The 25540-nt window shown below is 31.3% G+C and overlaps 1 protein-coding gene across 1 annotated transcript in view; it reads right to left on the bottom strand.

Moving 5' to 3' along the window:
* The window catches only part of LOC123666542 (zinc finger protein 408-like), a 69837-nt gene extending 44587 nt beyond the window's left edge, over positions 1-25250 (bottom strand). The window contains exons 1-4 of the mRNA XM_045600652.1: positions 24735-25250; positions 23060-23125; positions 20816-20908; positions 18582-18650 (exon numbers count right to left, since the gene is read on the bottom strand). Coding sequence (XP_045456608.1) covers positions 18582-18650; positions 20816-20908; positions 23060-23125; positions 24735-25250 — 744 coding nt within the window. The remainder of the gene's footprint in view (positions 1-18581; positions 18651-20815; positions 20909-23059; positions 23126-24734) is intronic.
* Positions 25251-25540: the final 290 nt, after the last annotated feature.

Below are 25540 nucleotides of genomic sequence, written 5' to 3'. Positions count from 1 at the left end.
AAGTTAGGATTCTTTCTTTAACCTTCCGTTCAATTCTGTTCAATCGATCTGTCGTTTTGGACAATTAGTACCAAATTTTTATATTGAAATAAGTGATTTGTGTACTGCATTAAAATCAATTAGTTATTTTTTATGTATTTAATTGCGATGACGTTGAATAATGTAAACATAGTATAAAATTCAAATTTTAAGAAAACAAGAGAACAGATAAGTTTCAACAGGATTCAGGTGTTTCATTCAACATAATTTTATTAATTATATAACTCAATTAATCTTATATCGTCATTTTTTACCTTCAATTTTGCGAAATTTAGTTCTTAATGAGTTTTACATACACACATTTTTACAAATTCCTGTGTATTTCACGTGTCTAGCTTGCACGGCGAGGATGAGTTAGTCATAGAACTTTACTATATAAATACTACAGAGTAAATTCTATCATCAGCTAAATATTTTACGATAGTAAACATAATTTGATATGTCTTGTATATGTCTTGTAAAAATCATATTTTTAATTATTGCGATGTATTTTTATATTTAGTTCATGCGTATCTACAAAATTACATACGAATAAAAATTATTTAATAGGTTTAATAGGTACAAGAAATATCCAAAAATCATTCATATTTTGTAAAGTTACTCTGTTTCATTTTTTTTTAATTTTTCTTGTTTTGAGAAAATAGATACATTTTGAAATTGTAACGTTACTATCTTAACAATCATAATTCAAGTTTGGATTTGTCACCCACATACAAAATATTGTAAAATTCATTACGTACTTACATACTCTAATTAATAATATTTGAAAAAATTGTAAGCGAACCCAAGAAGTGACCCAAAAAAGGCGACAACAAGACGTCAATATAAATCCTTTCCGACAATTACTTGAAAATCGATCGAATTACACCTCAAGTGCATTATAAAATAATTACAAACGTAATATGACGATACATCAAGAAAAAAAAACATCCGACCTATGTCAACAGATGGAGTGTAATCGTGTGCGTGCCGACAGGATTATATGTGTGTATAGGTGCTATCTTTGTTGATTATATTTTTTATTTAATGTATTATTAAACATGTCCGTAAGTGTGTTTCTAGCACTCTCGCATTACCGCTAGGTCGCATTCTTAAATTATCGTTTTTGTTATTTTTATGGAAAATCTAAATAGTACAATTTTATGTTAAGTCATCTCTCTAACGCAACTTTTGATTACAAAATTTCCAATAACATTAGTAAGGTTATGGCAGTAATCCTTCGCTACATGAATCATGGAAATAGAATGGAACTGATGTATGTACCTATAATATGCAAAATATTGAAAAAAATACAGAGAAACCTCGCGGTGGTAATCTGTATAAAGCAAGAGTAAACATGAAATAGAGTTTTATCACATTTTTAAATCAGAAACCGTAAATTCAAACAAACTTGTGTTTCTATTCTTCGTCATCTTGTTTTAGATCAAATTCAGACAAACCTTTAAATTTTTTTATTTTTACAGACATATCTTCACAATATATATAAAATCTTAAATATTTAAGGCGTAATCTTGAATATAAAACCGACCCCTGAAATTCCTTAAAAGATAATTCCTTCGGTAAAAAGTAACCAATTAAAATACCAATAATATCTAGTGTACTGCCTTATACGATTATGTAGGTGGAAAATAGACTACAACACAAATAGATGAACAAAGTCTTAAGAAATGTAAGATACGATATTAAAGTAAGTTGAAAAAAGATTAGAAGTAACGGAAATAAGAGCAAAAAGTAAAGTATTAAAACAAGTGGAAAAAAAAGTTAAAAAAAACAGAAACATGAAAAAAAGAGAGATATTTAGACCCTTTATGAGATTCAAGCAACTAATAAAAAAGTAATTGAAGAAGAGTTTAGGAGAGAAAAGATATTGCTAGTCTTAAAAAAAAACGGAGGTCGAATAGGGAGGAACTCCATCAATAAAACCATAACTTAAATGATATGAATTAATGATAAAAATGTTGTACATACATAGTTCTAAATTTAATACGTAGTGACTTGATTTTGACGTACCATTAATCATTGGATTTCCTATCAGATTCTTTGAGAAACGTTACCATGAAACATAGCACAATGGAAAAATAGTTTTCATACTTTTTTAACATATAGATAAATTAATAAAGAAAGTCAAACAGACGTCAATTTTTAAATATAGATAGTCAGTGACATGACAGCAGTAAAAGTAGGTATATCTGCACACTGACCTATGTCAATACTGTGTATGTGTGCGTGAATGTTAATATGTAAGGATTTATTATTTTCGAAAGTGGAAAACTATTTTCATTGTAAGCACGAGGTCGAATTTTATTGAATTTTATTTTAAGACTACTTTTTCTCGTGGATTTGCCCATTTTTATTTTATTTATTTGCGGTTTACGATCAGTTTTACATCATTTATCTACAAGTTACAATATTCAATATTGTATGAATAAGCCTTATTAGTTATTATTTATGTACAAACATAAAAAAATAAATGTTTGTGCATGTAAAATTGATTTTAAAATAGTTTACAACGTTTCGCGTTCTCACGGAATCGTTCATTAAGTACTAGACGGAATATTGATTGGTCCATTAATAAGATTCTCGTAAATCTAGGCCGCGAAATTGCATTTATCATACAAACGCAGACACAGCAATATATAGACATGAACGAAAGTTAAAATCATTGTCGCGATAGAGGCCAAGATATCCGCGTGTAGTCTAGATATTTTTAAGACTGCGTTTCGTCTGTGTGTCTGTTTGTGTTCAACGTATCACACTTGTACAAACAATGACAACGCATTCAGATAACCTCATTTCTTTCCGCGATAGCACTCACACGGACGCGATCGTATAAAAACTTACACACACTGTTGAAAGTATCGTGTCACCACAAAAGTAATGTTTTCTAGGATAAGTATTTTTTTAAATAAATATTTTTTTTAATTACAAATTCTAAGAAAAATATAAAGTTTAAATTTTTTTCAATACAAACAAAAAAGTATTACTCGTAAAATACTGTGGCGCTTTGTACCACGGCATAAAACATTCCATTAAAACGTAATAAATTGATAACGATACTAAAATTAAAACCGAAAATAGTAAAAGCTTTCAAATTTTATGGCCACCGTACCATCTAACAAGCCTAACACAATAAAAATGTACCCGCGTCGCAGTCCACTAACTAGCCGGCCAATTCATTTCACGCCAAAATGTTGTCTATTCCTAGTAGTATTGAAGCCATAATTGCTTGAAATATTTATGAATAGCGAAAGAATTGGCAATATCCGCGAACGTGTTGTGCAACGGAGATGTGACATTTTGCGTTTATTATATCATGTGATTTTGATCGTTATTTTAATGGGATTAGGGTGGTATTTGAGTGCAGATATTATCCCCACGGGTATCGACGATGGGTATTGAACGATGATGCAATATCTAACAGTGTTTATCGGAGAAATGTGATGCGTCTAGCATTTTTATCTTGTAATACAATGAAACATTTGAACAGTATTCGTATGAGTATTAAAATATTATTGAGGAAATTCTTCTTATTATAGAAAATAAACTACCCATCATATTCTAAATTAATTGTGAAATTACAGCATATGAAAGATGAATGAAAGATGAAATAATTTCAGAAGTACTAGACAAATAAGTATTATACAATCTAATTAAATATTTTGTTTAAAACTTTGCATCAAATAGTTACTAGATTGATAAAAAAATTATTTCAAAAATAAAATATAACAATTCCATAAATGTGTAAATCATTCAAATAATTAAAAAAAAACGCCCTTTAGTTAAATATATTGAATAAATAAACATAAAAAATCAAGTATGGCCGGTGCAGTGACCTCAGTATAGTACCTAGTGATATCTTTGTTATTCTTATCAATAGCCCTGAAGGTGCATTAGCCCTGCGTTTTAAGAAGCTACATGTTACTGGACAGAGTATTCTTTAACGCATAATTCTTGCAACGTTTTATTTTTTTATCTATAGCTTCTATACCTATTATACATAATAGCTATTCTAATTTAAATTTTTTTGTATTTTAAATTAACAAAAACTATGAAAAAATATATATAATAACTCTTTTGCCACCCAGCGTGGCTATCCCTTTTACCAAATACCCGAACTCGATTACAATTTCAAAACGGGCAACGTTCATACAGTATTCATGCGCTTGCGCAGGTCACGATCAAAGACTCGCATTTTTACATCGATTACCGCACAATGCGATACGCGATCGTTTTTAAACTTATTTCCTTCAAAAACCATATTGTATTCGTAAAGTTTATTGTATGTTAATATATTAATTATAACCTTTTAATATACTTTCGATTCTATAAATACTGAAAGCGTAATATAAAGTGTAGGTATATTTGTTATCGAAATACTGGTTTTATACAAAGAATTTTTAATGGCAAAATAAGAAATAATGCACTGAGAAGAGGAAGATAACGTAATAAAAGCTCGGTACCGTGGTCCACGTGTTGCCATAATAAAAATAAATGGGAGTCTGCGAAACGAGAGAGGTCGCTCACCTCCCTAACCTAAGACAAGAGCTACGCAACACGCACACAGCATTGTATCACACACTCAGGAAGACACACACACATACACATACAAAAGCAGCGCGTGCGCCGAACGAGTTTAGACAAACGGAAGAAATATTATTTCTCTTTTTAGGCACGGCTTTCGCGAACTCTATTCTTAGTTTTCTAACTTAGAAATAATTAAAATATTTCAATAGAAAATTTTACAGTTGATAAACGTTTTAAAATGAACAATAAAATTGTAAACAGATTCGTGTTATATTACAGTCGAATGTAAAGCGTCGAATATCAATTAAAAATAGGCATATAATAATTTGTTATTAAAACAAATAGCCAACGATTTTACCAAACATTCCAAGTAAGTTAACTAAGCAGTACGATGATCCATTTAGAGGGAGAAAGGAAATCAAGATTCGTATTACAGACAGCGCACATTAAATACTAAATTTAATTTATCTAATATGTTTTGATAACTATATTTAATAGTAAGTCAGCAGTGTGCGTCCAGTTGTGTTATAAAAATCTTTATATTTACAAAATGCGATACCGTTTGCGTGCATTGCTCCGGCCTTTGTATGTGTGCGTCTTGACCTACGACAACGTCTGTGTGATGCTTACGTAATTCTTTTTTTTTCTTTTTTGTTGTTGCAAGCTTTGACGTTTGCGCTTTGAGACTTTTTTTCACTTTTTTATTTTTTTGTTCACGAATGCTTACGTGATTTTTAATTTAGATAAGTTTGAAAATTTTTATTTAAATTTTAAAAAATAAATGTTTGGGAATTTTGTGTTTTTTATTTATTTATTATATATAGTATAATTACCTTGATTAGCATTTTAGTTATTGTTACAGCTTCACAAATGCTTAAATTTATAAAAAAATCCATAAATAAATATTTATATACTTATATTGTGCTAATCTAATCTAACTGTAAGTTTTATTTTTATTCGAAGGTCTATTTACTAAATGACATAATATATAAAATATCACAAAATGACTCGTAGAAGCGTAACTGTTAATACAACTAAAGTGATAGCTATTTTTTTATTGGAAAGCCAATGTAATACGCAGAACACTGTTTTATTTATATTATATTATTTAAAATTCAAAACTGTCAAGACATACAAAACTACGGGAAACGATTAGTCATTACAACTCAAATATGTCTGATTAAGCTCAAATCCTTTTTTCCTACACGGAGAAAGAGGCTTTTGCCCAGCAGTGGGATGTTATAGGCTGAATCGTGATCGTAATCGTATGATGTCTGTATGTATATCGAACTATTTATTAAATGGAAATTAAAAAATGTATACAAAAATATATTATCAATGCGTTTTATGTTTTATTTCTGTCTCGGAAATATCTCAACATCGCGAAGGGAACCTTGACGCACGGACAGACAAAAGAAATTTATTTTTATCAGAGCAAAGTGCGCAGTTAGTTTGATATAAATACTTGAACTTATAACGAGGGAATTTATTTAGAAATTTATAATTGGTTGTTTTTTTTTTTATAGCTACTCTACCGGTTTCACTCGCTTTGATTTAACAGACTTTTAGGAGTGTAACTCTTCTCCGAAATGGGGAAAGAGGCCTACCCCAGCAGTGGTATGTTACAGCCTGGATCAATCAGTAGCTGTTATTCAGTTACTAAAGGTCTGTTTCAATATCTGAATTTGCTTACTAGAGATAGAACTTTGGTGTAGGTTCCATACAAGTTGTGTCAAAAATGTATCGTTGAAACTGGCCGTAATTATAACAATCATGCTTTATACTATATGCTGTGTATATGTATGTCGAGTGTATACACATTACAACCAGAAATATCGAGAACACGATAATCGTTTGTAAGGCTATAAATTCTAGTCATGAGCGAGGATCGAACCCGCGAACGTTAGTGCAACAGCTAAGTTCTGTTGCCTGCAACGCTAGTTTGTCATTGACTTCCCCGAGGCTGTGTCTAGTTTGTTGTATTTTTTAATAATTAAAATAATTGTTATTTTAATGACTGTTCGAAAAAAAAACACAGTTTTTCCTTCCTGACAAGCGTAGTTCTAACATTGTATGGAGATATAGATACGTACCCTCTATACCCTATGACGTAACTACTTTTGCATATAGCATGTGCATGTAAAAATTGTTAGTTTGAAATAAACGCGGTCAGCAACCCGCCTGCCCAGCGTGATGACTATGGGCAAAACACATGAGTTCACGCCATTTTGGCGCGAAGCCTATGTCCAGAAGTGGACTGCAATAGGCTGAAATGATGATGATGAAATAATCTTGAATAGTAGTTTTTTAAACAAATCATTCAAAGTGAGTACCGCTTAATGAAATTTTTTACTTTAATGTTTGATTTGTCATATAAGAATTTCAAATTTAAAGTGTAACAGACGAAAACTTATTTCTAAGCTATGTTAAAAACTCTGGATTGTATCTGTACGTCTGTTTACTACTGGGTTGTTGCAATGGGTGTGCAATTGAAATTACCACAAAATATGTCCCTAACAGAGACAGTTATAATTAAATTAGTTGCAACATTACAAAAATTGCATTTTTTTCGGTTTTTAATATTAAAATAGAAAATAAACAACTACATTACTTGTTTAGTTTTAAATGTTTTATATTTATAGGGCAGAATCCTTCACGCGTTATTAACAATCAAAGTAGCAGATAACGTTAAAATAAGTAGATATAGTATCTACCTGTTTTACAGATATAACGTTCAAAGCAAAAATAATAATCTCGAAATATGTTTTAATACTCTCTTGTATTTATTTACTTATAAAAAAAACTAGGCCGATAATTAGTTTGGAAGAGATCGATAATGTTCCAAAATACTTTATTTAATTTAGTTCTTCATTTAAATTAGTATTCAAAGCATATAATTTAAGATCAAAATATTATTTAACAAAAATAAGTAATCTAAAATATAATAGACTTGGATCTCGCCCCGGCTTCGCACGGGTATTTAACAAAAATTTCAAAATATTTTTTCCCCAATTTTTATGAAAATATAATATAATCCATGTCACCCGCGGGTTACCAACCGTGAAAGAATCTTTCAAATCGGTCAGTAGTTTCGGAGCCTATTCAATGCAAACAAACAAACAATCAAATCTTTCCTCTTTATAATATTAAAGTATAGATAAGCATTTGTAAACTATTTCTATTTGAAGCATCATTACCTTTTTTGATATTGGCATTCTTTAATAAATGTATTTTAGTAGCAAAAGATAAATGTACCAGTATTCATAGCCAAAATACCAAAAATTGTTACAACAAGCTCCTCTACACTGTTGATAATAGTTGGGACATATGCCACAATTATTATTAAAAAAATCAATTATATTTTTACAATTAGCATCAAAACAGGAAAACGTAATTTTACATTACATCGCACCCGACCACAGGCCGTTAATTAACGAAAAAATTATAAAATTGATAATTCAAAAATAGAACTAACAGATAAATAAACCGTTATTTTTCTATGAAACGTAGCAAAGATAACATATATCCTTGTTTTAATTACTATTTTGATCTATTTTTATTAATTAGTTTAAGTTAGCAAATACTTGGGTTTTATGGTTGTACCAAGAAGATCATCAAATACTATTAAAAAATTATACGTACACCTACATACATTGTAACTAGGTTGATGAAAATGGCTCTAACAATTACGAGTATTACTAGTATCATTTTAGAATAGAGGGATTTACGATGGCAAAAAAAAATAGCAATGTAAAATTCGTTTTAGCTATTTTCACTGTAAAAGAGCTTAATTGCCTTGGTTACTAATATTTCCATGTGTGTGTGTGTGTGTGTGTGTGCGTGCGTGTGTGTGTGTTTGTGTGTATGTTGCTACTATATAACTATCATAATAAATGAGTTAAATTAATTAATAACACACAGAACCATATCACTAAAAAATCTGTAACATTTGAGAAGTATATTAAAAATACGTACCGCCACTTGTACTATCTACACATTCTTAAGTTGTCTGTATTATTATTATTTTATATTTTCATATTGTGGTGTACAATAAATAAAAAAAAATAAAAAAAAAATTGAGTGTGAGCGTATTGAAAAAAAAATCTTCTTTTTAGAGACAGTTTAAGTGTTAGAAATAACTCACTAAACTTTTCGTATACGAGTATATAATTTTTTATATTTTTTTTTTATCTTAAAAGCAATCTTTTAAAAATGCAAGCATGTCAAGGTTTTAATTTTATGACCTTTCTTTGAGTTATATTTGGCTCTTAAAGACAAAAAAAAAACAAATACTATTCAGTTTTTTTAGGAATAAGCAAACTTATATCATTTTATTGTTACTGCATTTATTAGGATAACTGGTGTAGTATGTTAACATATTGTTACTTTAAAAATAAAAATAAAAAATATCAATTAATAAATTATAATATTTAAAAAAAAGTTATTCAATATTATTCTCATAAAAAGCTTTCGCAAAATTAAAAAAAAAAAAACTAATATATAGTACTAACTATAAGCTAATCTTTATCCAGCCTTGAATATTTTTTTTTTATAAAAAATGTAAATGTCGTCGATTGACATTTACCGCGTTGAACTTTTCCAAGTTAGGTTACTTTCCCTAACCGCAAGCTCGGCTTGCACACGACGGGTTAAATTTAACTTGTAACTTAGAAAAATATGTCATCGAAATAAACATGTCCTACTTAACCAGCTTTCCTTTGCAATTATAATTTTATATAATAATCATCGATTATAATAAAAATTTACCTGCATCGATTATCTGTCACAAATATATCGAGACAATAGTCACGCATCGCACACAAAACCGCGAAGCACAACACTAGCACATAGAAAAAAAAAAACAGTCAACTATTACGACACTTCAGAAACGCGAGAATGTATCATCATAGATTATAAGCAAAACTTTTTTTAATCGTTCCAGCCAGTAATATGTCTGTTATCGTCAAATAGTATTTTTCAAATGTCAGTATACGGCAAAAAATCGCTGTGCTCCGTTCGTGGCCCGTAGGCGTTGTGTTTATAAGTACTATACTTGTAGTATGGCATCGTAATGCACTTATGTGTAGGTACTCGCTAAGTTTTTTATTATAGTCAGTTATATCCACGCGGTTCCTTAGTTTGAGGCTTGGACGATGTTGCCGGATTGATACTTCTTGAACGTTTTATTACGTAACTCTGAAAAGCTGTTTATTAATGTTCTTTTAAAGAAATTTAGTACAACTTTCATCTTTTTAATTCAAAATAAGTATGGTATTACAATAACATGGTAATAGACTATAACAACAAAATAGATAAGCATTATAAATTACAGGTACAGACGTCGTATGACCTATGTATTCAATATCGAGATTTTTTTGAATGGGTTAGTGATAAAAATATTCCTAAAATCTCTGATTCAAAACTAATGAGCCATAAACGTGTCTAATATTATATCTTATAAGCCTTATATTTTAAAAAGAACGTAAGCAACAATTGCTCTAATTACGAAAAAGAATTTCTTATTGTGCAATGAAAATAGATAATAATGAGCAACAAAAACTAAAACGAATGTATCAAGATGACTCCATCACGACGGGGCGCGAGAGCGAAACAGCGATAGTGCAGTTTTTCATAGCTCTCTCTCAGTCTTCTTGTTTTTTCCCGCGTTTCGTTTTTATAACTTCTTATTCGAACTCTTTGACATTTTTTATGGTACTTCTAGGTGGTCTGATCGAAATAATATAAATCCTCTTCTTTCATATATATTTAACGTTAAGTTGTTTTCTTTATTAGATAATAATAATCGAATTAACGGTAAATTGATCTAACCGACGTGACAATGACATAAAATACATAAAAAAGTATGAAAAAATACACTGGTCCATTTTTATTTACTGTTATATAGTTGATAAGGAATATGATCAAAATATGAATTGTTTAATATAAAAAAGATACCGTTTTGATTCATTTTGAAGGTTATTTATCGTATCAATCAATTCAGTCCAGATGTTCCAGAAATTAATAATAATAATAACTAGGCCGAAGAATAGTTACTTTTATACTTAAATATTTGGCAAAATTAGCAAACGATAAATTATAAATAATAAATTCAGTACCCTAAAACCTCCGACCTGTGACTATGTCAACAATAAATCTATAATAATTAAATATTACTTGATTGGATTAAGCTCTGATCCTTCTCCTACATGGGGAAGGAGGCATATGCCCATCTGTGAAATATTATAGGCTGAAGCGTAAAAACGTAATTTCATGCATCACTTCTTATATAATATATAAATAAATCAAAGTTTTCTTTTGAGAGCCAATTTTTTTTATTTATTTTACTTTTTTACCATATTTCTATAAAGCACATTTTCAACATATAATTAGTAACAATACACCATGAAATGATTTAATAACACCGTAAAAGTTAACGATGTCGTCGATGTATCGCCATAAAAATAGCCCCATACCTAGTTCTTAGTACACAACTCTTAGTACTTAGGACTCAACCGACCGGTAAATACCTGAAATTAGGTGTAATGACAACTTACGAGATTATACGATGAATCTAAACTTTGTTGTCGATATGTGCTTCGATGTATGGATTGTTGTAATTTACGAAAATTGACCTATTTGTTATATATTTAACTTTAGCAGATTTGTCAATATTTATGTTATCCTTTCAAACTTTGTTGTGGGATAGATTTTTGTTGAGATTACTTTGAAGGTTTTTGAGTAATTCCGAATTAAATTTTAAAGTGGGTATAGTTACTGAGAAGGTTCGAGGTGTGCGGTAGTATTTATAAATCTCAAAATAAGTTTAGTTAACAGTATCCATATTATTGTGAAAGTTTAAAATTTATAAATCTCTTGAATGAATGTACAGACAATAAATTTGGGGAAGCGTATTGCGTAATATTTATATTGCGATGTAATACTAATATCAGAGTTCATTTATATACAATTGATGCAACTTAGTCTTTACATAAAGCTTTTTTACCTGTTAAATATACTAATTGGAAGACCTAGTTCAGCTAGAGTAAGAAGAAGAAGAAAATGAATTAGATAAATTTTTGGGCCCGTTTCTCTTCAAAATCCTTAAAGCTAGTTTCGATTTAAATACGTATGTAGTTTGATTCTAATGATACTTTGTGTGTTATTTAAAAATGATATAAACATAATATACATATACTTTAGACTCACCAGCATATTATTTTTATCTTAACCTCAACCTTTAAAGATCTGTGTCAGAAATATTAGCCACAAAAGGATCGTGTCGCTGAAATTTCAACGCTTTACTTTTATAAGCTTTCAAGTTTAAAATAACTAATTTTTATACAAAATAATATCACGTAACGACGTCGTGGACATGACATATTTATGAAAATAACTTAAAAAGGATTTATATCTACGTTATTATGCCAAAGTACTGGCAAAAGATAAGCTTAACTTAGCTTTCGCAGTTTCGTTTATGTATAATATACTTTTTGACTGTCCCATTTCCTCCCATTAAAATATAGCCTATATCGCAGTGATAACGTAGCATTACGTATTTAAGTAAAGGAATTTTCAAAATCGGTCCAATATTTTTGTAGTTTATCCATTACAAATAACAAAGAAATCTGTTATTATAATAAGAGTATATACATAAGTATATTCTGATTGTAATTCTTCGTAATTACCGTAAAACTTTCGATATAAAAGAAAATCATATTGAAGTTAAACAAGACTAACCCAATTACATAAATATTTACTAAGAAAACATCGTACTTGGTGGAAACGAGGCAGGAATTAGGTGGAGAGGCAAGGAACAGAATAGCCTTCGTTAGCCTCTTTTAATTTCAGCTAATTTTTATCTTTCGCAGTCTTTTTTCTTGAGTACGCGCCATTAGCAGCGGACTACTTCGCTGCAGTTCGTTTTGATATTTGATTTTATATTTTAAAATATTTAAATTTCTAAATATATATATTTTTATATATTTTTATTTCGTGAATTGTATTTGTTTTTGGTTAAATAAATAATTTTGATGTTTATTGACGCGAATTGGTTGATTATTGTAACTATGTCTGTTTATTTTTGTCTATTTATCTAAAGCCGATATGATTGATAAAATCTATTCAGCGATAAAACAAATAGATTAAAACATAATATTTGAGAAATATTAAGATTACTGCGATTCCCAAAACATTATAAAAAATAAGATCAAGTATCAAGATCGCAGTTGCATACAAGGTATAAATCTAATTTTTGTTCAGTTTTTCTCTTACTTCGTCGCTCCCGGGGCGACGTTTCCCGCCAATTTGTAGTGTTTGTGAAAATTTTCACGTTAAACGGTCATGTCGACGCCATTTTTACAAGTCAAACGTTTTGTAAGTGCAAATCACTTTTTATTTTTCCGCTGTTTTTTTTTTTTAATATGTAGTTTGTTTTATTGTTTTGTTTTGTTATATTTATGATGGTTCAATAGTGTTTTTGAAGCCGACTTGAATAGTATTTATTTTTATTTTTATTTTCATTATATTCAGCCAGAAATGTAACTAGAATTAAAAAAAAAGAACAATTCGTTATCTATTATTAAAAAAATATGTTTTAATACACTATTTTTTATAGATATTTTAATTTACATCGGCGTGTTCTGTTGAGTAATTACAGTCATTAATACATATTAAAAATTCATGGCTACTAAGCAGGTGTCCGAAAAAACGTATTTTTACGAGCAATAAGAAAGTTTTCTAATAATGTCTCGACAAGTTAAGAGTGTCTCACCGCTAATTGCGAAATAAATTTTCAAGTTTGGTCAAAAAACGGTTTTCCTTGGCGTGAGTTATGACACCGTAAAAAAAAGATAAACTCTATGAAAATGAGTTGCCCGGTTTTCACGGGACTAAAAATTATTTTAATTATAGAGATTGATATACAGATATTTCTCTTTTAAAAATATAAAATTTTCGTCTGTATATTGTATTACTTATACCTATATTTTAATTTGCAATAGCTTTCAAATCTTTTTGACTTAGGCTTTTTTGTGAACATAATTTTTTTTAATCAATTACGCACAAATTATCATAATTTTAATACTGATTATCATCAAAAATGTTAATCTATTATTAAAAATAAAACTCACATAAAGATTCTATTCGTGATAGATTTGTTTTTATCTTTCACGTGTTGAATCTGTGTGAAATAAAAATAAAAAACTTACTGCCATTATACACGACGAGTTATAAAAAGTGGTCATGGAGAATCTTTCAAACCCTATTAAGTTTAAAAGCCGTTCGGTCATTAGAGCTGGTTTTTTTAAACGTTCGCGGAGACAATTTTTCCTCCCTCAGACACTTTTCATAATTACCAACCCACCCCGGTTCGCTTCTTGTTACAAGATGTTACACTCAACCCGTTTGAGAATACAATTTCGCTTCTTTTTTATAAATTACGATCGTTGACGTTTAAAAAGGTAATTTAAAAAAAAATATTAAAAATAGATGTTTGTTTGTGGTGACTTTGTTTCATCATTTTTGATGATAATTATTAGACAATTTTGTTGTTTAAAAAGATTTATGAAATTTAAAATTTGACAACGTATAAATATTATTTTAGTTTTCATTATAGAAAATATAGACAACTTTTTGAAGTAGAAATGGGTATAAAAAGAATGTATACTCATATAAAAAAGTCATACATAACAACCAGATACATTGTAGCAACATTAAGAACAGACCATCAAAGAGCCTACGCTTTCGATACAAATCAATAAAGAACTTTTAAAACCAATATTCACAAGACTGGCCGACAGTAAAAAACTAAAACCAAATTGATTTACTATGGTGTTTCGAAAAAACGTATTTAAAAAAATAAAATAAAAAAGAACTATCCGTGTGTTTAAAAGATATAAAAAGTAACAAACACATGTCGACTCGTCGACTGAACGGACGTCAAAATCGTCTCAATTTCGAACGAAAAACAATCGCGGATTTGAATTTCAAATTTGGAACGCGGTCATTTTCTTAAGAATTTTTTTTAAGCGGTAATAAATCTCGAAGCAATAACGATAAATTCATTGATCGACATGCAAATGTAGATTTTTTCCGCGAATGCATGTGTACTTTTTGTTGGTACGTCGAGCCGATAGCTAATTTACTGGCGATACTTTTTACTTGAAACAATCACTATTCGCTATTTGCATTACTCTTGGTATTGATTAGTGAAAAAAAGAAATTGTATCCTATAAAAAGATTTAATTTGTAGCCTTGATGAATATTTGATGTGTTAAGATAATTTTCTAGTAATATTAAGCTTAACGCAAAACACGAATTTTTGCTTATTATAATGAAATAAATTAAAACTATCTGGCAATAAAGTAGGCTGCATAACAAGTGACTTGTGAAATATAAAAAAAAAGAATATCTAAGTAAATATAGTTACGACTCGAAACGTAGGAACCAAAAATCAGTTGAAATACTTCTTGACGTTTTTTCCTGCTATTCGCATATAACATGCAAATGTATGTTCGGTGTTTTATTTCGGAGATTTCGGCCCGGAATAGTTTTTGTCGCTATAAGATCTATTCCGCCGATAAGTCGGAACGTAGTTGGTATGTAAAGTACTGTACTGGGACCTTGCTTACGTCTACCTTCTTTTTTAATACCCCACAAGGTATTACGAGCTTACTTCGATAACTTAGTATAAGGTTTTATGTTATTTTTCAATCTGACTACAAAAAAGGCTTAGGTTTAACAACTTAATTGAAAACCTAGAATCTAATTAATGAACTAGTAAAAAAGTAGGTATAACCTATATTTATCCATTATTGATTTAAAAAAAAAACTTTAAAAGACCTATTGATATGATGCTTAAAATCGGACGCGTGTTGTACCTCGGCCATTCTCCGATTAGCAAATTTTTCGTGTCCGGGCTTGTTTAAACCGTTATATCATCATATTCAATCATGCACTTTTTTATATATTTTAGATAGCATCCGTACCTAGCTGTAAAAAAAATATTGGCTTCTGTTTTAAGTAATTAAGACTAAATTAATTTAACTTATGTTCAAAAAACCTCTGTTCTCTAATTACCGTGACGTGTCCGCACACCAAATTAATCTTAAAACTTGCTTGTAATTTTTATAGCGTATAGATTTACTTTGATCCATTCAACGTTTTAAACGATATTAAGCAGCGTGTATCGCATAACAAAATATCAACTCAATAGAACCAGTCTACTAATAATTATTATGAAGTAATCGTATGTCCAATGGAAACTTCTAATTACCGTAACATCTGCTGTTCTCGAGTGCACATCCCTAAATAAAAGTATTTGGCACATCACTACCGTACGCATCGCGTCTCCTCAGTGTGTGCCGAGGTCCATCAGCAGTTGTATGACTCTCATGTTAGTGTACCACCAATGAAGCACGTGAGTATATAATTACCGTAGCCTTGGTTAAAAACTTTTCTAATTACCGTTGTTCTTATTTTAATACTAGATTTTTAAGATAGACCCAAGTTGATCATGTAAATGGAGACAGTACTTTGGCCTCCGTACGTTGTAATAAGCTAGAATTTGTATACTGCGTCGGTTTTAAACATTTTTGTGAAAATGTATCGTTTTCTAATTACCGTATACCAATTACCATATGTTTATAATTACCGTTGTATGTAAAAGTAATACTTGTTTACCGCGGTCCGTAAATATGTCTATATTATATGCTGACCATTCATCAAATTATTTAATTTATAGGATAGGAAAACCCAAAAAGACCAAAGAGGAAGTTAAAGAAAATAGAAGTCTTGCCGCGCGACAACGCCGAGAACGAATTAAAAATGCCCCTTTTTGTATTAGCAATCAAAGAAAAAATAAAGGAGAAAGAAGGGTACAATAAAAAAATAAAAAAATACTGCCTATCTGCGAAATATCACCAAAAGCCGGAAGAAAACTCAAAAAAGAAGTAGAGAAAATTTCAGAACTTACTATGAAAGACAAAAGGAAAAGGGAAAATTGAAAACAATCGAGGAAGAAGGGACCTTAGATATAGAGGTGCTTGATAACAATATAACAGATCCTCTTGAAACTCTGTCACACCACATCTCAATGATTTATCATATTCGCTGCGCTAAAAAGTACACTAAAAGAGTACAAAATTGTCCCGAAAATCCCAAATCAAAAAAAAATAAGATAATCAGCAAGACGAAATTTTTCTGCAGTCGAGTTCTTTTGAAAAAGAATTAGTTCCCTTGAAAAAGACACCAAATTTTAAACCTTCTTTAATCACATCAACGCCGCGTCCATCTAGTGCTCTGTCATCATCTTCTACTGAAAGTATGTTATTTTATTATTAATCAATAATGAGCATTTGACCGAAAATAAACGAACGAGCGTCTTCCTTGTGTTCAACACCAACTTCACCATCTTCAAAGATAACTGTCGAGAAACCGATACGTAAAAAAATCTCACTCTTATTGTTATTTAGAAGGCATGTATAGAAAACAAATAAAGAAATGTCATATTTGAGACAAAACAATAGAGCTAAGAAGAGCAAAAGAAAAGTACAGGAAGCAAGCATTAAGACTGAAATATAAAACACGCTACATCCAAAACCAAAACAAAGTCATGATAAAGAAATAGAACCAAAGTATTTACATAATAATAATATAGGGACTACTGTAGAGATAACCAAACAAGACGCCCAAATTTTTGTAGAGCAAGATGAGATCAGTCGCATTTGTCCTGGCAAGAGAGAATATATTTCAAGAAAAACGTGGCGTGAACTCATGTGTCTTGTATTGTCTTGCCCATAGTCACCACGCTGGGCAGGCGGGTTGGAGACCGCAGGGCTGGCTTTGTTGCACCTAAGACGCTGCTGCCCGTCTTCGGCCTGTGTATTTCAAAAGCAGTAGTTGGATGATTATCCCACCATCGGTCGGCACTTTCAAGTTCCAGGGTGGTAGTGGAACTGTGTAATCCCTTAGTCGCCTCTTACGACACTCACGGGAAGAGAGGGAGTTGCTATATTCTTATTGCCGTAACCACACAGCATATTTTCTAATTACCGTTACATTAAATATAAAAATTTTCTAATTACCGTATTCATAAATTTTTTAAGTCTCATTATCTAGAAAACCACAATTAACTGTTACATGCCAAATTAATTATTGAATTCGTATTTTTGATTTGTTTCATATTTTAATGTGTTTAAGTCAAATCAGTGAAAAATAAAAAACGTCACGGTAATTAGGCAAAGAACGCCGAATTGGAGAATGACCGACCTATATACGTAACAAGACAAGTATAATGTAAGAAACAGCGGATATATTTCAAGTTTTATTACACCGTTTCGAAGCGAACGTTCAATTTTATTTTTTATCGCAATAACTCAGTATAATACAGATGTTGCGTAAGTTCAAGTACTTCCTGGGATACAAACCACCTTTTACGCAGATGGCGCTGCCTCCGACGTAAGAAAAAGAAAAAAAATAAATCGCGCGCGAATCTCGATTTAAATAAATTGTAAACACGCCCGGGGTGTTTTATCGCGGCCAGTATTTTTTATCTTGATCGATTCTATGCGAATATGTTGCTAATGAATATTCAAGATAAATAGCTCTAGATATTTTATAGTTCCTGTGAAAAAATCCTTCCCCTGCCACCCACTGCTAGCAAGGATAAAATCTTAACGATAAATCTTTTCAAGGCTTGTATTATTCGAAAGTGCAGTTATGCTTCCTATCAATGTGTGCAGGGATCGATAATTCTAATAATATTATTACTTAAAACTAATTAATACGAGTAATTGGTTTAAAAAACCAATACCCCATGTTAGAGGGAGCTGTGTTTTGGCGACTATTTGTCGACGTGACAATATATAAACAGTGATGGTGGAATTGAAAAAATAACACGTTTATTTATAATTCGAATTCTAAATTAATTGAAATATCGAACACGTCAGGCGCAGAGCCGCCGCCGCAAGTCCCCTACTCTTGGAAGATAACAATACGCATTGAAACAGGTGCCAACTCACTCGCTGAAGTGTCGACCAGCATTCTTCGAGCGTTCTCTCGCTTATACTCTGGCCGGATCTCGCTTGCTGCTGTTTATAAAAAAAAACCATTTAAAAAGTATACAACACTGACTTCGACAAACATTAACATAATTTAACAGCCAATAATAAAGAGTGAGTTTCGAAACAGTAGTAGGGATAGCGGTAAAGTGACAACTGTTACGTATGGCTAATATTATTAAACGTATAACTCGATACTTGATAAGATTAACCTCTTACAATTAATACAAAATAATAATAAAAGCGCTTCATACAACACAAATTCCAAGTTAATACTATAAGCGTAAGGAACGTTAAAACCATTTTAGTAGCGAGCTATATCAATTTATAAAAAGTTAAAAATTATAAAAGTATCGAAAACAATAATCTCTTTATAGGATAAGGCTCGCTACAGAGCGAAGGAAAGGAACGGAAATTCATTCGATGTGTAATTGCCTTAACATTAAAGTTATCTAATTTAACGATTAATTGTTTTAGTTTTAATTAGTGATTACAATGATTACTAATTTGGTACTTAAATAAGTAGGGGATTGAATAAATGCCTTTGTTTCTATTTGAAACTAAAAAGTAAATAAAATACGAATGTAAGAAAAAGGAAAAATTTGAGGCTTATTACTAATTTACGGAACTACAGAACCGATTTTGAAAATTCTACCAACATCAACAGTAGAAAGCTACATCATGTCATAGGCCGAATTTTATCGTCGTAATAAAAAAAAATTTCAGAATTATTATTATTTATTAGTATCCTAAGTGTACCTACTATGTAAAAAACATATATGACAGTACTAGCTGTGCCCAGTGCCCGCGATTTCACCGGCTTTAATTTGAAGAAAATGCGAAAATGCGTACATAAAAATGTTACATAGCCTATAAATTTCCTCGGTAAACGGACTATCCAACACAATTTTTTTTTTAATTCAAACCAAACAAACAGACACACCTCAGCTTTATATTATTAATAGAGATGTAACAAAGTATGTGACTATAATATATAAATAATAATACATACTTCGTGATGTGTCATTCTAGGACAAAGCTATCATTACAATAATCTTGATGAATTGTTTTTTAAACGTAAAATTAAAGTTACATTGCAGTAAATGTAATATTATTTAATAATAAGCGAGTATGTAATATATAGGTAGGTATAATAAATATCTTTAACATACACACACGGTCGTCTGTTCCTGAGGTAAGTAACTTAACGTTTGTTTTATAGATAACAGCTGACTGTAGTATACAGAAATAATACATATATAAATACAAATATTACACCCAGACTCAGCGGGAATCGAACCCGTAACCCGCGTAACAGAACGCAGAGTGACTACAAACTGCGGTAATGGGCTAGTAATAATAATAAGACTGACATATGACAAAAATTCTAATAATTTTTTTTTATCGTTTGCCTTGTTGTCATTGTTTGTTTATTTTATGAAAAAAAAAAATTAATATAAGCGCTAATGTTTCGTTGGATGTTAGTTACTTAATCACAGTAGGTACATTAAAATGGATCTGAATGTGGTATGTTGACAGCACTAAATTGCATCCCAAAGTTACGGGAGTTACAACCACAAGATGAAGCAAGTTAGACATAATGTTTTGTTATAAGGCTTCATGTGATATCAATTTCAAAATCTTTTTTATCTGAAAACATCAACGTTTATAACGTATAAATGTAAAATTAAATTCCGCAAAATATTTTTTTTTGCTATGAATAAAAATGCAGACGTTCTTTAATTGGTGATTCTAAGTAGTTGTTTCGGTATAAACTAGTTAATAGTTTAAGAGCCGGTTCCACCAGTTGTGGATGAAGCTTATCCTGCATATAAGTTACGGATAGAATTTAACAGCAGGAGGTTGAATAGATCATTGGGACCTTCTCCTCAATTAATAAACTACAAATTTTATATTTACAATTGGGAATAGAAAAGTCTAATAAATGTAATGGAATTCGGTGGTGATAAATATATTATAAATGACATATCATAAATATTTATCTGTTTGATACAGTTATCCGTCAAATAGTGCCATCTGCAACTGGTGAAACATGCCCTTAATTGAATTGACTTTGAGCTCAGTACGTATTGAAAAGCTAGACTACCCTCATAAAATACCAGAAAAATTAAAGAAATCGAATGAACTTCCGTTAAGCAGACACTGAGAAGGAAGAAAGAAATATAAATAATTACATCGATATTCAGGCTATTCAGGAAATTTACCAAAGCGAAGGGAAGCACGTTGCGGTCGCCCAGCGGGGCGTCCCCGGACGGAGACTGATGCGGCTGAAGCAAGGAGGTTACATTATAGCACGCTTATTAACAAAAATATAATAGAATAACTATTATAATCACTTAGTATGTCATGATAATTAGAATTAAATATAGTAGTTTTTGTTATCACTTATTACGTTAATTGGGCAAGGAAATACTATACAAGAAAAATATCTCAAAAATATTTATCACGCTAATTATTAACGCTTGAATAAAATATAGCCGAATAGAATTTTTGAAGTCATATAGTGTGTCATAGCGTGATGTTAAAAGGTCAATAAGATCGTTTATTCAATATGTTATACATTGGGTAGTGTTAAGGGCATATGAGAAATAATATTTATTCTAATCAACCTGAAATGTGTAATAAGAATCAACAAACAAACATACGTCAGTTTTGTCCTAGGCACGAAGTTTTTATGTACTTGAAAAATATATACTACTTATTAGTTTTCATGTATTGAAAATGAGGATGTGGAAAATGTAACACAAGTGACAAATGTATTACATATTTTAAGGGTATATTGATATTTTATTTTAAGAAATGTAATTAATAATTCTGTTCATGCGGACGGATGAAAACACTTATACTAACATGCAATATTAAATTTTTTCAAATTTCGATTTATGTATATTCCAGCAAACTGTCCAAATCTAGCCAAATCAAAACTAGCCAAGACTGACAGAAAATTGTCACAAATAATTTTTATTAACTCAAGTAGAGAGATGCATACCTTGGCGTTTAGCTTTACATCAGTTTAAAACATAAAATAGGTATTAAGTCACTAAATTAAAATTACAGTGGTTTTATAACAAACATACTATATACTTATGTATTATATTTGAATAAAAGGTACAGGGGTTCAGGTAGGCTTCAAAAATATTTTTAAATCGTTATTTTACAGATTTCGTTTTCAGTAGTTTTGAGACTTTTGAGTTCACAAGATGTGAACTGAACTTCCTGGGCTGTCTGGTATGAACTTGAGGAGGACTATGTCCAGCAGTGGACTGCAATAGGCTGAACTGACTGACTGACTGAGTTCCTAACATTTCGGCACTATTGCAAGTACCATGACAGTGGGTAGATGAACGCGGTAGATACACAGTTATCATAAAAGTTCAGAAAGAAAAAACTGTAGGTATATATTTTGATTTCACGTCATTTGACCCAGGGATATGGGTTGATTTAGCTAGAATGTTGGAAAATACTTTAGTTACCATTTACCAAGCTTGCTTGTACATTTATATAACTTCTTTATAGCGATATTTTGTTTGATTGCTTGAACGCATTGGAATATAGATGCAATTTAAACAAACATTATATTAGAAGAACTGTTTGACAAAACGATTCTTTTATTCTACGTACTCTGTTTAATTATAAGCGCGTTAATAAGTATGGATGGATGGATGGATGTTATGATGGTTGTTAGATGCTTGTTATTGTTATAAAAGAAAAGCTACTGAAGCTATTATGATGAAATTTGGTATGTAGATAAAGATATATAACGTTATAGTTTTATCTTATTGATGTTTACTTTTGATAGTTCATTTAAAATAATTAACATAAATGCGGATGTAAACAGTTACCCTACCAATAATCTAGTAGGTATATAAAACTATATCGATTTTGATAAAACTCTTCTATTATAACCTATTCTATACTGTTTTGAAAAAATGCACTGTATCTCGCTATGATAATATTAACTATAGACTTAAAATCCAAACTGAAGCCTCAACGTATATACATATATGAAATAGTTATACAAATTCGTTGGTTTTTTAGCGTTCAAACAAACAAAATTATTAATTTTTTAGTATAGAAATAAAATATGTAGAAAAAGCAGACGAAACTTCGAGAAATAGTGTTTGAAAGTACCTAATTCTTAATAAAATGCTAAATAGGTATATGCAGAAAAATAAAGTTTTGAGGCCAAATAATAAATATTTCATTGAATATTATTTCTAAACAAACTTTTTTTATATAAACATTTCTATATAAAAAAAATCAAAATTGAGACACAAACACACATACATGCAAAATAAACCGACACAAGCGAATAATACAAAATGGCAACAGATAACATAACTCAAAACGAAAATCACACTTATTATAAAGAAAATATTATTTACATCGACATTATTGAGTGATGATAGTAAATTTACCAGCGCGAAAGGCACAAGGGATCGCTCGCTCATCGTTGAATCTGCGGATGGTGATTGCTGTTGTTGCTGTTCCATCCAGTAGAAAATAGCGTGCAAGAAAGAGACAAAAATATAATTTTTAAAGACCTAAATGACCAAAGTCATCAATTCAAAAATTGTATTGTATTTGTAATTGATTTACATCCTAAAATTTGCATTTAAGACTGCGTAAAAAAATATCTTGTACTGTTTAAAATTATTTTAAATTCACACATAAATAATTCGTATAGATCTTATTAATACAAACACTTCAAACGCCAACAAGGGCCGTAAAATATTAATAAAACAAGTTTTAATTAACCGTTGATTAAAAAAAACTAACCACAAAAGTGCAACTCCGCCGCGTCGAACCGTTAAATCTCTATTTACGTAAAAAAAAGCCGATGAATACGAAATATGAATATCGAAAACCGGTTCCAAATCCAAACAATGTTTAAAACAAAAAAAAATTGAAACGGGAACAGATTCGCAGTAACAAATAACTGTCAACACCCCTTCCGTGAAACAAAGCACCGCGAAAAAATTAAAAAAAATAAAATCACAATGAGCCCCTAATCCGAGCCGTGGGAACCCAACAAATGCAAGGTAAGCGAATCCGAAACTAATTTAAAAAGTAATATTCTTTTGTCTTCCATTTTCAAATTTTAATTTAAAAACACATGCACTGCAGTTAGCATTCATTACGCTTCGAAATTGACATTTTTTTGGATTCCTTTTTTTCCACAAATTATAGAGCCGTAAACAAATATTACGTAAGGAAATGAGGAGCCTAAACGCCAATGAAATTATGAGACATGTGTTCAAAACAAACATTTGTTTGGGCGGATAAAGCAAAATTTTAGAAAAAAGTGAAATTCCGTTGTCGACATGTTGATCAGAAGCTAATATCGAAGTAATAGAATTATCACTGATTATCGTAATTTACATATCCTTTGTAAGACCGGATGCGACATAAGGACAAAAACGATTTAATAATAAGTTTGACGCGCGGCCCTTAACCCTTTCTTAACAAAAGCTTTACAATATGTTGCCTTGCGTCTTGTATCTTTTTTTGAGGAAGTAGGGATCATTCAAATTTGGAACGAGTTTCGTGTGATCTCTGAGGTCAGTCTATCGATATGTTTTGGAGAAGATAGACGTTCACTTTAAGTCTTTAAAGATAAAAATTCTCAAGAATTTTTAAAATACTAATAATTTTTTTAAATGGAAGTGATTGTTTGCTAAGATTCAAAAGCTATGTGAGAAAAATGGACATCAACTACAATAGTAAGTAACCAATGGATAATTATTTACGCTAAAAAATTATTATTTAATTTATTTTTCAATATTTTTTTTTTTATTTTTAGAAAACTAATCATTTTGTTTATTTATACTATCAGTTGTAAGGTTGCCGGCGGCATGCGTCAGTAACTTAGCAAACATCCGCCACAACTTTTATGGTTAGAACTTGCTACGAATTATTTTATTTTTAAAAATAATTTTTAACTGGACTTTGTTATCATTAATATATTTTTGGCTTACAATGCATGTCTTCTCCAAATCATAATCAAAAGCATCTTACCTAAATTTTCAACTAACTTCAACTTAACTTCATTCATCAACTTAACCTAACGTAGACAAAATTTTCTCCACTCACCTGAATTTCACTAACGAGTTTCTCCGTCATGATCTTGTGGTCAGGTGTGGCGGAGGGCTGTGGTGTGGGGGGCGCTGGACCGGGCTGGGTGTGCTCCACGGACTCCTGAGTTGGGGACCCTGGTCGGCTTCTGTTCCAGAAGTCCTGCATCTTGAACCGCTGAGCATCGGTCTGTAATGCTGGTATGTGCAGTGAGAGAGGTGCAGCGCGAAGGTCTAGTGCACTACCCCCAGCGGCCGCTTCGTTACCCTCAGCCGCCGTCATCTTGAACGAGTTGTGCAGCCAGCTGGCCACAAAGCTCTCCTCCTCCTTGGGCGCCTCCAGGAGCCGGGGAAACGGCGGCGCGGCGCCCGGCTCGAACGCGCCCTCGCCGCCGACCGCCTCGCCTTCCTCCGCTATTTTCGGTACTTTCGCCTCCCTCGGTGAGTCCTCTACTTCCGCCTTCCGATACTCATGGAGGTCCCTGTACCTCTCCTGGAGCGCTAGGGATATGTTCTCATTGAAGTACTTCAACATTAATTCCAGTTTCGGGCGTATGGTCACAACGAATTCATGCGATGTCGCGCGCCGCTACACGACGGATCTGCAAAGAACGTAGCGTTTAGTCTTCGCGCGCGGTTATCTTTAACTTCACGAGGAGCGGTCTATTTACGCGGAGGAATCGGAGGGAAAGCGGAAGCGAGACCTCCTCGAGGCGCGGGCGGGCGACGACTAACTTCTTGGTGGAAAACTTGAGCGCCGCGACGCTTTCTTGCGGGGTGGGGCGGACGCGCGCGCCAGCCGAAGACGCCGCTCCAACTAGCAAG

This window comes from Melitaea cinxia, chromosome 26, assembly GCF_905220565.1.
Source record: "Melitaea cinxia chromosome 26, ilMelCinx1.1, whole genome shotgun sequence".
Taxonomy (NCBI): Eukaryota; Metazoa; Arthropoda; class Insecta; order Lepidoptera; family Nymphalidae; genus Melitaea; species Melitaea cinxia.
Note: the sequence above shows the minus strand (reverse complement) of the source record. Positions and strands in the feature narration are given on the sequence as shown.